General features: G+C 39.8%; 1 protein-coding gene across 2 annotated transcripts in view; it reads left to right on the forward strand.

The window, feature by feature from the left end:
- The window catches only part of si:ch211-183d21.1, a 41,527-nt gene that overhangs the window by 5,727 nt on the left and 20,475 nt on the right, over positions 1-15,325 (forward strand). For both annotated transcript variants that reach the window (XM_039776199.1, XM_039776200.1), the window contains exons 4-5: positions 2,697-2,836; positions 2,927-3,471. In XM_039776199.1, coding sequence (XP_039632133.1) covers positions 2,697-2,836; positions 2,927-3,471 — 685 coding nt within the window. The remainder of the gene's footprint in view (positions 1-2,696; positions 2,837-2,926; positions 3,472-15,325) is intronic.

Consider the following 15,325-nt stretch of genomic DNA (forward strand, 5'->3'; position numbering starts at 1 on the left):
TACCAAATTTATCAATTTAAAAGGAAATCTACAGAACAATAAAGTGTGAAGAAAGTGAAGGGTTCTGAAGATTTTGAGTCCATTGTCCATACAAATTAATCTTGACATGTAAATTTGCACATCAAAAGCTGAAAATACAAACAAATGTCAAAAACAGACAGTGAATTTAACCCTGTTCAGCTGCTCCTTTTTTCTCCTATTTTTCTCCAAAATTTCTCCTATTTTGTTTTTGGAAAAACACAATTTTCCCATTAATTATTATTCTCTTTCATTTCAAATAAAGAAGCTTTTATACAGCTATCCTTTTTCCTCTTCCTTAAGCTTTTCATGCCTATTCCAGATATGTTACAAATTCTCAGATGAAACACTGTAGGTGATGGGGCAACCTTGACAGATGTGAACTGGGCAGAGGGTATCTGCCCTTGCAGTCATGGACTATCTTTTAGCCAGAGGTTTTTGCGAGTGCCTCCCTTCAAAACGCCTCAGACCTTTTCTGAGATGTAAGAGAAGCTCCTCTGAAGGTGTGGCACATGCAGATTTATTTAGCTGCTAGGGGATGACATTATTATTTTACACTCATTACTCTTTGTTCATTTAATATTTATACTCACATATATACTTAATGTTCATTAGAGACACATTCAGTGCCGATTTTTAGAATCCATTAGGTGACTCTACACTAGTAGTACTGTAAACTGGCAAATGAGTTCTTAATCTAAATTGCCTGCATGATCAATTTGTCCCTAGTTGACACGTTGAATAGGAAATCACCATGATGGGTGGAGAGTGCCTAGACAAGACCTTTTAACAACACATTAAAGTCTTAGAAAGGAAGCACGTTTCAAAGGATATTGATACTGCAGCTGATTATGTGATCTTTTTTTTTGTAATTCAGTCCAAATGTCCTTGATTGATGTTATCTTTTTTCCCTACTACTTCACAGAATTGTCAATGTTTTACACAATTCCTCTCCCTCAATATTTCAAATACCAACATTATGCATGGTTGCTGCTGTAGATGTTTTCTTCAGTGTAGCTTAGTTTTTGCTGTATGTGGCCATTTCTTGCCCTCATGTCAAACAAGAAGATGGTCCAAAGTCTCAAGAATTATCATACATGTGTTTTAGTCCTGAAATCCTGAGACTAGTGCCTGGTCAACAGACGGTGGCTTGAACTGAATTTAACTTTCCTGAAGGTGACTATAAAAGTATACTGAAAAATGGTGACATTTTTAATGGATGGTTTTGATGTTGTTTGGTATTGTCCAGTTTTGGTCTACATAGATGCTGTTTCTATTAGAAACTTTATCTACATAAGAAAATTTAATGTTAACATTTTTTTCTCAGGCATCCCCACAAACTACATGGGGTAAGTAATACAAAAACATTAATTTTTGAAAGTAGTATTCCCTTAGTACTGCATTTTTTTTCAAGATTTGAGATGCTTTAAATGTTTTAACATTTAAAAAGTAAGACAAGGTGCCTGGCTCTCAGTTAGTGGCATTTTAATTTTTGAATATAAAAAAGAAAAGCAGAGAAAGGTAACACAAATGGAAATCAGTAGGCTCTTGTTGATTTTCTTTTTAAACAACCTTTTTTTCTGACAAAGGAAGATTGGTCACAGCTTCTTGGATGGTATCTTTTCAGTCAATCTCATTAATTTCAGGACAGACATTTAAAGAAAATATACTGTATACTTATATTTGCAGCTGGAGATCCACAAAGGGAGAAGATGAATCACATATCATAAAGTAGTTTCTATTCCTGAGCTTTAAGCCCCTACCTGGAGCCGTCATCAGAGGATAATGCTTAGACATACAAGAATCAAAGGCAATATATAGCAAAATTTTGGGGATCTCCAGCTGCAAATATGCAAACCATATCACAGACCTTCGCTTTTATATATATATGTATATGTCATATTCTGTAAATTTTCACAGCAACTTCTTTTAGCAACATGTTATCTGTTGTCCCCTACTGCAATCAGTCATCTCTGCATATTTCTTGGCATTTAGGTGGGCCACTTCAGCTTGTTTGTCTCCTTTGGTCTGTTTTTCTCTGTTGTCTTATTTTATTAGTTTCCATTATGTCTGTGTGTTACAGGGAAGGTTGGTTGGGGTCAGGGTCACAGATTATTTTAGAGAATTTGTGACAGGAGTCAGGCTATAAATCATCCATTTAAGCACTGCAGTAACAGTGATAACTTCAGGGGTCGTGTTGTTTTTTTGAAGCAATATCACATGAGAACACTGGATTAACCGAAAGGTGAGAGGGGTCTTTTATGAATAGAAGACCTGCAGTGTGTTAGGGGGCAGCAGGGAGACCCATGTGGCAAGCTGGTACCTCCTGTTCTGAGAAGGTGTTCTGGAGGTTGCCTGGTCTTAATAATAATAATAATTCATTACATTTATATAGCGCTTTTCTCAGTACTCAAAGCGCTATCCACACATGGAGGAACCGGGAAGCGAACCTACAATCTTCTACAGTGTCGATACTGCAAAGCAGCTGCACTACCACTGCGCCACCTGTGAGGACATATAAAACAGAGAGAGAGATGGGTTCAGATTTGCAAGGACACCCATAGCTGCTAGAGAGAGAGATTAGGGGTGTGAGGGTCTCACAACCCATTCCCAGAGTTTTCAACTGATTTATTACTTTAACATCTTTTACACTTACTTTGTTTGTCAATTTTCTTTAGGTCTGTAGATGGCAGTGTCTCTCTGAGTCGCTGTGGAATGGCCAACTGGACCCAAGACTCTGGCTTGTTTGTAGAAACGGTGCCCACTCCAGGTCAGAATAACAGCTGCAGTGGAGTGGCACTTTGTCCAAAGACTGTGGGTAAGTTCAGTGGTTCTGCTGAGGGAAGGGTGCCACCATAAACCACCTGCCAGTCTTACAGGTTTTTCTTGTTTTATTGTTGCTCTACAGCACCCTCCCCCACTCCTCCTAAAACCTATGTGGATTTTCTTCTGAATGAGGTCAACACGGACAGCCCTGGCTCTGAGGAGGACTTGGAGTTCATTGAGCTGTGGCACACCTCAGGAAAACGGGCAAGCCTGGAAAATATCTGGCTATTGTTGTTTAATGGCAAGGGCAATAAGCCCTACAAGGAAATTAGCTTGATTGGTTACCATACTGATGATGGGGGTTTCTTCCTCCTTGGAGGTGCCAAAGTGATGCCTAAACCTCAATATAGTTTACCTCCCAATACTGTGCAAAATGGCCCTGATGCCATCGCCTTGTACCGCAGTCTCAAAGGTCCACCTTCCAGTCAGGAGAGCCAAATTCCCACCGAAGGTTTGCTGGATGCTGTGGTGTACCGCTCCCGCTATTCTGATGCTGGGGCTCAAGCCCTCCTGGAGGCCTTAACCCCTGGACAGAGTCACATCCTTGAAGACCCGAGCTTTAGTGCTGAAGATGAGTCCCTGAGCCGCTGCCACAATACATATCCACGCAACTTGGACGCCTTTAAGGTAACTAATCCAGAGCCCTAAGCAACACTGTGGCTCAGAAATGCTGTTTTTGATAAGAAAGGAGGTTAACCTGTGCAGACCTGGAGGGAACATTGGCTTGGTAGGGGAAAGATGAGCAGTAAATGAAGGCTTTGCTGAAATTCTGCTCGGTGAGATTAAGAAGGTTCACCTGTAGCATTCGGAAATACCATCTTTAGCAGAAAAAGTTCAGGAGGGAATTCTGTCTGTTGCCAGTACATGCAAGATTATATCCAGTGTTAGCTGCTTGAGCTAATTTCCACAAGCCAGTCTCCAATATTGACTTACTGTTCATTTTGGTATGGCATACTTTAGACAAAGACCACAGAAAGTAATAGTAAACCCAAAATGAAAATGTTGTGAAATATGATAATACGTTTTTAAGGAATAAGATTTTGAGAGCATGCAGGGTAAGGACAAATGCAAAGTAGGCAATAAAAGCAAAATTCAAATAACAGAGATTCGTCAGGAAGAAGGTAGGTAAAAATAAAATAGTCTACATAGAGGCCAGTGGAGAAATGCCTTACCAGATGACTTGGTCATCCCTGGACACTGAACAGTGTACTGTGGAGTAAGCCAGTGTCTGTAATTTAAATACATACCCGTGTCTTGTTCCATAGACTTTGTGATGTAGCTTTTGAGGAATTGTATTCCTAAACATGTCTCCATCTCCGTGATGGAAAAGCAAACAAAACAGAAATATTGTGTTAAGCCCCTAAAAGACCTACAAAGCCAGCCATGGCATTTCCTAGATTGTCTAGTAAAGGCCTCACCCTAGGTGTCCTGACATTCCCATTTCTACAGGCAGACACAAAAAATGAGCAGCAGGCTTGTAAAGTTATAAAGTCCCAAAGTATATCAAAATAACTCTCAAGGGAAACAAAAACTGTAAAACAAAAAGAACTTTAGTTTGAGAAAGAAATCCACAAAATAATCTTGCCTGTAGAAGGGGCCTGAGTTGCCTCGAAAGCTTGCATATTGTAATCTTTTTAGTTAGCCAATAAAAGGTGTAATTTTGCTTGACTTTTCACAATATTAAAAAGATATAATTGATGTAAACAAAAACAAAAAATGGCAAATAATTATCTTAGCAAGGAAACCCACAGTAACAAATCTTAATCCGCAATCCCGTAATCAAAATCAAAGTACAGAAGCAAAAAGCCAAGAAAATGAATACTTACAAACAACAGCTCTCTCCGAACGTTAATAAACCACTAAAGAATCCACTCCCAGCTGTTGTAATTCACGTTTATATTTACTTTTCCTTGAGCTTTCCTGAAGCTTTGAAAGTGATGCATCTTTTCTGAGGTTTTCTCAACCAAAGAATCTTTTCAGATGTCCGTTTTTTATCGTTTGGAAAACTTGTTTGAAAGTTTATAATTTGTTAATATTATTTTCCACTGCATTTTGTTTTTCCAGCGTGTGTCTCCATTTTGAGGATTTTCTCTCATTTGTTACTATGGTTACACATCGCACAATGCACCAGGACAGTGCAATGATCTTCTCATTGGCATAACTATATGAAGGTCATCCCTTGGCAGCTCTTGTAGTTTATCCGAGATTGAATCTTTTTTCAAACTGGGTTTTTTGCTTTCTTTTATACATTTTTAGGATAAGACTTGTTTTATATTTTGACTTTTGTTTTTGGGTTAGTATTTCTAGTTTTGTCTTTTTTCTCTTTGATTTTTGGTTTTAACTTTTGCTGTGCTATTTGCTTGTTTTTCTCCTGCTCCATCCTCACAAAAAATTTCAGGTTTTGAATTACTGGAGGCTTGCATCATAAAGCTTCTCAGTTCAAAGATTTGCATTGTGCTGAACTGCTGGTGGTCAACCGCAAACCTACACCATGTGGCTCAGAAGCGATCATCATCTAGCTTGAGTTAAAGGAGCAACTCGATTCATCAGCTGTGTAGAGACCGTCTCTGAACACCGTGAGCGGTGCGCTTGCTGGTGACCTCAGCTGATCTCTCACTTTATTGACCCCCACCTATTTTTGTGCAGTGTCAACACTACACTCCACTCATCCACTGTGCAAATCCCATCCTTCTCACCAGGTGGGTTTCTGTGGGCCCACAACACGAAGCATCTCAGTTCGAAGATTTGCACTGTGGTGAATTGATGGTGGTCAGCCGCAAATCCGCAAGATCTGTCTCAGTAGAGATCTCCTTGTAGCATGAGCTAAAGGTATAACTTCATTAGTCAGTGGCGCAGAGACCGTCTCTGAACACTACAGGCAGTGCGCTTCCTGGTGATATCAGTTGATCGCTGTCAGCCCCCCCAACCACCAACCCACTCGCCACCTTTTCTTCAGACTGTCACCACTACAGGTTTTGTTTTGAAGTTAGTGCACCGGCTTCAGAAAATTAAGGGCCGAAGGGTGATCCTTCAGCTGTGAGATTGGGGTGGTCATGCCTTTTGGGATTCCATCTACTAGAATCATAAGAGAACATAAGAGCACATTGCTAAATAATAAGTAAACAGAAGAATATTGATTATGTGATTATAGTAAACATCAGCAATAATTTAAAATAAACAAAGTAGGCTTACAAATAAACATGAGCCAGGTAACAAACTCTGTCTGTGCCATAACACTATGTGACCCTAAACAAATCGTTTAATTTGCCCGTGCTCAATATGTCAAATGTTCATGCAACTTATTGTATTACAGAAAAACGCTGTTTTGCAACAATGTTTGCTGTTGAAAAATTTTACATAAAATAAAGGCAATTATTAAAAGTAAGTCATTGAATCACTTCATACAGGACCAGTGTTCTTAGACAGCACTGAACCGTCCTTCCTAGCCAAGTTTCAAGACCTGGCATAATATACTGTGACATGGCATGATTACTCACCAAGCTGACTGCCACACCCCTGCAGAATGCCTTAGTACAGTACATCCTTCCCTTTTGCCAGTTGCACAATAAACATAAAGGCATAAAGGGAATGCAGGCCAGAACAAGCAGAAGATAAAGTTAATGCCTGAACAAGTTTGGAAGAAGATCTGTGTGTGCAGTTTGGTGGAGAAAAGCAAAAAAAAAAAAAAAGCTGTGTAGGCTGTGATGCTTGACTGTCGTTTAAAATGAAGTCTGTGGTACTAAGATAAAGTTTGGCTTCCAAAAAATATTTTAAAACAAAATTGTAATCAGATGAACCACATCATATTTTCCTGCCATCGTAATGCTGGCATGAAAGTGAGCGTGACTTTTTAACAGCTGCAAATAGGGTGGTGGTTTTAAACCACTTCTAGTCCCTGGTTTAAATAAGTGATTATCCATTCAGTTTCTGAACCTGCTTATCTAATATTCGATTACTGGGAGCTTATCCAACAGTTAGTGTCACAACCCTAGTTGGGAAGTTAATCCATCATACAGCAAGTTCTCACAGTTGGTCATGGTCACACCAAGGCAGATAATTGTCTCCAGTCAGTTTGGCAACCCAGATTTGTTCTACATGAACACCGTGAGAACAGCATGTATAATCTTCTTAGACGGCATCTTCTCTAGAAATTAATCCAGAGTCCAAGCACTCAGACTTTGAGCTTTGTGGGTCCTCTGGTTACATAGATTGATAGATGGCACTTTATTTGTCCTCAGAGGGAAATGTGGCCTTTTACAGAAGCTCAGTAAATAAATATTATTATACCAGTAACAGTGCACTGCACGTTAACACTTGACTTGAGCATTCCTAGTTTTCATCCTCTTTCTCTGTACGTTAGCATTCGTTTGCTCAGAGGTTGATGTGCTTGCTGCTTCCTGAGCAGCTCTTCTTATCTCCACCCTAGCGGCCCGCTTCTTCTCTTTCTTGATCGTCATCTTTTGTCGTTAAAACTGATTGTCAGTGTTTGTGTTGCAATTACTTAGTACGTTTTTCTTAATTCTTCATTTCAATCTGCCTCAAGAATGATTTAAGATATGAAGAGGTAGGAGAAGTGACGGCAGAGGTGGTAGGTAGGAGAACGGCGCCCGTACCGCATATGCCACACGACCGCCCTGCTGGCCACTGCTGAGAGTTAATTCTACCATAAAATAAAGTAAAAATAATAAGAGGAATAACCTTGGAGGTCAATCATCACCCCGAAAGCGGAAAGTAGACATCATGTAGTATATGTGTACCAAATTGCAGGTCAATAAGTCAAACGGTTTGCGAGTTACAGGTGATTTAAGATCCTGGACAGACAAAGAAACAGCCACAGTAGCGTATGACATATAAAGATTATGACAAGCAAAAAAAAACCCTCTAAATAAAAACACCAGAACAATAAACAAAACAAAAGAAAACTACTGACTTGGCTAAAGATAAAAAGAGCAGTCACAGTCCCAGGGAGACACTATAAAAGCAAATTGTAATTGGTATAAAGGAACTCCAGTAACATTTCACACTCTGCTGCTGAGTAATTTGCTGACTGGAAGTCCTCAGTGTGAGTGTGTCACATTATAAAGGTTGAGCATAACCTCCTTGGACTTGTACTCCACAGATCGTGCTATATAACCTAACATTCTGTTAGCCTTCTTAATGGCTTCTGAACACTGTTTGGAAGTTGATAGCTTGGAGTCCACTATGACTCCTAAATCCTTCTCATAAGGTGTACTCTTGATTTTTCGACCGCCCATTGTGTATTCAAACCTAATATTTTTACTTCCTATGTGTAATACTTTACATTTACTGACATTAAATTTCATCTGCCACAAATCTGCCCAAGCCTGTATGCTATCCAAGTCCTTCTGTAATGATATAACGGATTCCAAATTATCTGCTAATCCACCTATCTTGGTATCATCTGCAAACTTAACCAGCTTGTTACTTATATTCCTATCTAAATCATTTATATATATTAAAAATAGCAGCGGCCCTAGCACTGACCCCTGTGGAACACCACTCTTAACATCGGCCAGTTCTGATGAGGTTCCTCGCACCATCACCCTCTGCTTCCTGTGTCTGAGCCAATTCTGCACCCATCTAAAAACATCACCCTGAACTCCCACTTCTTTTAACTTGATGCCCAACCTCTCATGTGGCACCTTATCAAATGCTTTCTGAAAGTCCAGATAAATAATATCATAAGCTCCACTTTGATCGTATCCTTTTGTTGCCTCCTCATAGAATTCCAACATGTTAGTAAAACACGACCTCCCCCTTCTGAACCCATGCTGACTGTTCAGAATAACTCCTGTCCTTGTCATGTGTTGCTCAATCTTATCCTTAATAATTCCTTCCATTAATTTTCCTGTGATGCTTGTTAAGCTTACTGGCCTATAGTTGCTTGGATCTGCCCTGTCACCCTTTTTATATAATGGGATGATATTTGCCATTTTCCAGTCCTTTGGAATCTCTCCAGTGCACAGTGACTTCCTAAAATATGTGTCAAGGGTTTATATATGTACTCACTAGCCTCCTTAAGAACACGAGGATAAATATTATCTGGGCCTGGTGATTTGTTTGATTTCATCTTATTTAATCTGAGCAGCACTTCTCCCTCTACAATTTCCAAATCCCTCAGTACCTCCTTAGTAGTTGTGTTTACCTCTGGCAGGTTATCCACTTGCTCACTTGTAAACACCTCAGAAAAATGTAAGTTTAGGGCATCTGCTATTTCATTGTCTGTATCTTTTAATTCCCCTTTACTATTCCTGATGAACTTGACCTCCTCCTTAACTGTTCTTTTACTACTAAAATACTGAAAGAATCTCTTGGGGTCTTCTTTCGCCTTATCTGCTATATTCCTCTCCAACTGTCTTTTAGCCTCTCTGATATCCTTCTTAATGGTTGCCCTCATGTTCTCATACGCTACGGTTCTCTTTGCAGTCATTAGTCTTATATGCCTTATACAGCAGTTTTTTCCTTTGCAACTTCTTTTTTAAATCTTTATTAATCCATCGTGGAGATTTTTTAGTTTCCTATTACTTCCAAATTTAGGTATGTATCTGTCCTGCATTACATGTAAAACATTTTTAAACCTGTTCCACTGCTCCTCGACTGTCTCCACATTTAAAAGCTTATCCCAGTCTATCCTACTTAGACTTTGTCGCATCTGCTCAAAATTAGCCCTACTAAAGTTCAACTTAACAATTTTAGTCTTTGCATCTGTACTCTTACAAAATACTGAGAATTGTATTACATTATGGTCACTTGACCCTAGTGGTTCAATCACCTCTACACCCTCAATTCTATCCTGATTATTACAGAATACTAAATCCAGATAGGCTTCACCCCTTGTTGGTGCTTTAACATGCTGTGTTAAAAAACAGTCGCCGATTACTTCTAAAACTCTTGTGCTCCTCCATCTGTAAGGTTATCCCAGTTAATATTTGGATAATTAAAGTCCCCCATGACTATAATATCCCCTGTAAACTTGCCTTTTTGATATTACTAAAAAGATGTGTGTTGAAATTACTGTCTGAATTGGGTGGTCTATAACACACTCCTAAAATGAGACCTTTTTCCCTAATATTTTCCAGGCGAAGCCACACGTCCTCACTAAGATGGGGCTCATCATCCAACTGAAGATGACTTACATTTAATTCCTGTTTGGCATAAACAGCAACCCCACCTCCTTTTCTGTTCTGTCTATCCTTCCTAAAAAATGTGTATCCCTCTATGTTACACTCATCCCCATCTTTGTTATTTAGCCAGGTTTCACAGAAGGGATGTGCAAGTTTGTTCATGATGGCACTCAGTTTTGTCTTCATATGTCCCTCTACTACAATCTCCAGGAGGGTCTTGTGTGCTTTCCATGGCTCAGCCTGCTTTTTTAGTTAACTTGTGGATTTGAAGGCCGCCTGCTTTGTGATGTTACCAGTTCAGCTCACTGGATAGAAAAATTACACTGGCTATCATAGAGTTACGGAATATATGTATTAGTCAGTGAGCACGATATCAATTTACCTGCGGGAGACAAATTGTTGAAATTAACGGCCATATGCTCTATAGAGTGGCCACTTAATGAGGCACATAGACCAGAAGAGCTCAAGAAAATGTCACAAGTCTGACATAGGAGATGGCCCACATTAACTCCAGTTTTCATTTTGACATGTTCCATGATTGTTGGTGATAGATCTTTTCTCCAAATGGCATAATCTCTTTCTTTATCGACAGCTCACATCTCTGCCCTCAGGGGGTTTTGTCATGTCTTGATTCTGCCAGCAGCTTGAACCAAACTAGATGATGTTTTTCCAGTTCTTCAGTTTTTGTTTTCCTTAATATTGTTTTCTGCCGACAAATTTGGAAATCATTGCAGTTTTCTGACTGATGTCCTTGTTTTGCTATCACTGTTATACTTGGCTGTTAGTTCAATCAATCAATCAATCAACATTTATTTATATAGCACATATTCATACAAAAAAAAAATGTAGCTCAAAGTGCTTTACAAAATGAATAGAGTAATAGAAGACACAATAAAAGATAAACATAAGTCAACATTAATTAACATAGAATAAGAGTAAGGTCCGATGGCCAGGGTGGACAGAAAAACAAAAAACTCCAAAGCTGGAGAAAAAATAAAATCTGTAGGGGTTCCAGACCAAGAGACCGCCCAGTCCCCTCTGGGCATTCTACCTAACATAAATCATCATATTTTCATGGAAGGACCTGATGATGATGGTCACGTAGACTTCTGGCTTTCAGTCCATCATTGTTGGAGCATCATGATGCTTTGAGTAGGTGGTGGTGGCAGGCCGCCACCACAAAGAAACCGGAAAAAGAAACAGAAGAGAGTAGGGGTCAGTACGGATTTTAGAGCCACCATGAATAGTTATTATGAAGAATTGAACATACAGAGTATCAGGATTATGTTAAAGTGAAGTTATAAAAAGGCCATGTTAAAGTAATGTGTTTTCAGCAGTGTTTTAAATTGCTCTACTGTATTTGCCTGGCGAATTCCTATTGGCAGGCTATTCCAGATTTTAGGTGCATAGCAGCAGAAGGCCGCCTCACCACTTCTTTTAAGTTTAGCTTTTGGAATTATAAGGAGACACTCATTTGAAGATCTAAGGTTACGATTTGGAATATAACGTGTCAGGCATTCCGATATATAAGATGGAGCGAGATTATTTAAGGCTTTATAAACCATAAGCAGTATTTTAAAGTCAATCCTGAATGACACAGGCAACCAGTGTAGTGACATCAAAACTGGAGAAATGTGTTGGATTTTCTTTTCCCAGTTAGGATTCTAGCAGCTGCATTCTGCACTCGTTGCAAATGATTTATGTCTTTTTTGGGTAGTCCTGAGAGGAGTGCGTTACAGTAATCTAGTCTACTGAAAACAAAAGCGTGAATTAATTTCTCAGCATCTTTCAATGATATAAGAGGTCTAACTTTAGCTATGTTTCTTAAATGAAAAATGCTGTCCTAGTGGTCTGATGAATATGCGATTTAAAATTCAGATTACAGTCAACGGTTACCCCTAAATTTTTACTTCCGTCTTAACTTTTAATCCTAGTGCATTAAGTTTATTTCTGATAACCTCGCTGAATCCATTATTGCCAATTACCAAAATTTCAGTTTTCTCTTTATTTAGTTTGAGAAAATTACTATTCATCCATTCAGAAATACCAGTAAGACATTGTGTTAGTGTATCGAAAGAGTCGGAGTCATCAGGTGCTATAGATAAGTACAGCTGTGTGTCATCAGCATAGCTGTGGTAGCTCACATTGTAACCTGAGATAATCTGACCTAACGGAAGCATATAGATTGAGAATAACAGCGGACCCAGGATAGAGCCTTGTGGAACACCATATCGGATATCATGTGTCTTTGAGATTTGATTACCACAACTCACAAAGAATTTTCTCCCTGCCAGGTAGGATTCAAACCAATTTAAGACACTGCCAGAGAGGCCCACCCATTGACTAAGGCGATTTCTAAGAATATTATGATCAATGGTGTCAAATGCAGCACTCAGATCTAAGAGGATGAGAACAGATAAATGGCCTCTGTCTGCATTTACCCGCAAGTCATTTACTACTTTAACAAGTGCAGTTTCTGTACTGTGATTTGTTCTGAAGCCTGACTGAAAAGTATCAAGAATAGCATGTTTATTGAGGTGGTCATTTAACTGCATAATGACTGCCTTCTCTAAAATTTTACTTAAGAAGGGCAGGTTAGAAATGGGTCTAAAATTTTCAAAGGCAGAGGGGTCAAGATTATGTTTCTTAAGAAGGGGTTTAACTACAGCAGTCTTAAGACAGTCTGGAAAGACCCCGTATCTAATGACAATTTACTATGTCCAGAATATTGTCAATTAGACGCCTGATATTTCTTTGAAAAACCTGGTTGGTATTGGGTCAAGGACGCAGGTGGAGGATTTCAGTTGAGAGATTATACTATGGAATTCAGGTAAATCTATCCTGGTGAAAGCATTTAATTTGTTTATAACGGAGTACCGGGGCTTTGGAGGTTCTGCAGTGTTCGGGAGATATACTATGTGCGAAGGACAGCCGGGTCCCATGCCCGGTAGGGACGCCTCTACTACTTATGTTCCGGGGGAGCCGCCATGGGAAGTCCAATACCTCCCCCGGGACGCTTGGTGGCAGCCTCCCTGGCCGTCGGTGACTCCCCAACCACCCGCAGGGCTCCATGGGAGATGGAGTCCTCCACAGCTTGGTTGGGGCCCGGCGTGGCCGCTAGGGGAGCTGCCTGCTTCCCACAGCCCGGCTGGACGAGCTTTCAGCCCCACCGAGGTGCAATCGGGACCAGGTGGTTACTCACCTGGAATGCTTCCGGGTGGGCTATAAAGGGCCCAGCCACCACCACTCGGCGAGCCAGAGTTGGGAGGAAGAAGGAGACGAAGCTTGACTGGGAGGGTGGTGGAGAATTGTAAGGCTGTGTTTTGGGACTGTGTTTGGGACTGTGTTGGGCCTGTGGGACACGGGGAAAGCCCACGGCTGAAGAAAATAAAACCTGTGAGTTTTGTACACGATTGCCTCTGCGTGGTCTGTGCCGGGTCGGGCGCTATATAGCGCCTTTCACATATGTTATCTCTAATATCATTAATTTTTTGAGTGAAAAATACAGCAATGTTCTCACAGGTTTCACTGGAAGTATTCTGGGGGCATTCCTTTGTGTTCCCTGGGTTTAACAGACGGTCAATTGTTGAAAATAAGACTCTGGGATTACTAGCATTGTTATTTATAATATTAGAGAAATAGCAGCCTCTCAAGACGGACAGTGTTATTGTATTCTGTTATTTTAACTTTTAATATTTCATAGTGGATAGTTAGTTTAGTTTTCCTCCATTTACGCTCAGCTCTACGACATGTTCTTTTTAAATCAGACACTCTTTGGGTCTTCCATGGAATAACAGTACTAGAGGATTTTTTAACTGTCTTTTCAGGTGCAACTATGTCAACAGCAGTTCTTACTTTAGAGTTAAAGTTTTCCACTTTACTATTTACATTATCCTCGCTATTATAGCTGGCATTATAAACGGACTGATTGCTTAGAATAGTTGTAAGCTTTAAAGCTGCTGATGAGTCAAAGAAGCGTTTTTAACAAAATGCTTCTCATGAGCGTTTTCTATCTTTATTTCTATATTAAATAGTAGAAGGAAATGGTCTGATAGACCGATATCAGTGACCTGCTTTATATCAACTTTAAGTCCTTTAGTAATCACTAAGTCTAACGTATGACCTGCTTTATGTGTAGGCTGATTTACGAGCTGCCTCAAATCAAAAGAGTCCAGGAGGTTCATGAATTCCTTTACCTTTTGGTCACACTGATTGTCGACATGAAAGTTAAAGTCGCCGACTATTAAGAGTGCATCATAGTTTGTAACTAAAATTGACATTAAGTCAGAGAATTCCTCAAGGAAAGACGCGTTATATTTAGGAGGTCTATACACGGATAATACGAGAACGTGAGAATCTCCATGAATAACAACGGCGAGATACTCAAAGGACTTAAATTTACCAAAACTAACATCTTTACATTTTAATCGCTCGAGTAAATGTTTGCCAAACCGCCCCTTTTCCCTGGCGGTCGCACGAGTAAAACTGTAATCCGGAGGCAGATTCGATTAAAACTGCCGCCCCATTGGAATTAAGCCATGTTTCATTTAGCGCAATAAAATCAATGTTTCTATCACTAATAAGATCGTTTATAAAAAATGTCTTGTTAGTTAAAGCTCTAACATTTAATAGTGCCATATTTAATGTTTCTGAAGGGCAGAGCTGAATTTTATGCGTGTTATCGGTAATCGGAACAAAAATTAAGTTATTTTTGTTAACGCCGCTCTGTGTGTACTTTTTATGTAATCTACAATCCGTTTTTATAGTCTTAATGCAGTGTTGATCTGAAGTAGTAATTTCAATTAAATTATTGGTGTTTTTGCCGCACTGCCTAGATTTTTTACGTGCGTTAAGATTTGTTATTAGATTATTAATGATGTGCACTTTAACGGAAGACTCTGTTAAGCCATTATGTCCTATCAAACCAGTAGCATTACGTAAGGGGTTAGCAGTAGAAGTAGACAGTCAAGATAGACGAATTACCTTAGCGATGTTTTGGAGAGGACCCGGGCGCCAAATCTATTCGGATGCAGTCCATCCCGCTTGAAGAAGCACGGCCTTTCCCAAAAAAGATCCCAGTTGTCTATAAACCCGATGTCTTGATTCTCGCAGAAGCCTCTCAGCCAGTTGTTTAAACCCAGCAGACGACTGTAGTATTCATGCGATCGTCTGACGAGAGGTAGTGGACCCGAGATGAAGATTTTTGCGGATGGGGTCCTCTCCTTCGTGTCTTCAACTAGTGCTGCGAAGTCAGCCTTGAGAACCTCTGACTCTCGGTGCCTTATGTCGTTTACGCCGGCATGTAGAATGATGGATCCAATTGCCCTCTTGTGCTT

Source organism: Polypterus senegalus, chromosome 13, assembly GCF_016835505.1.
Source record: "Polypterus senegalus isolate Bchr_013 chromosome 13, ASM1683550v1, whole genome shotgun sequence".
Taxonomy (NCBI): Eukaryota; Metazoa; Chordata; class Cladistia; order Polypteriformes; family Polypteridae; genus Polypterus; species Polypterus senegalus.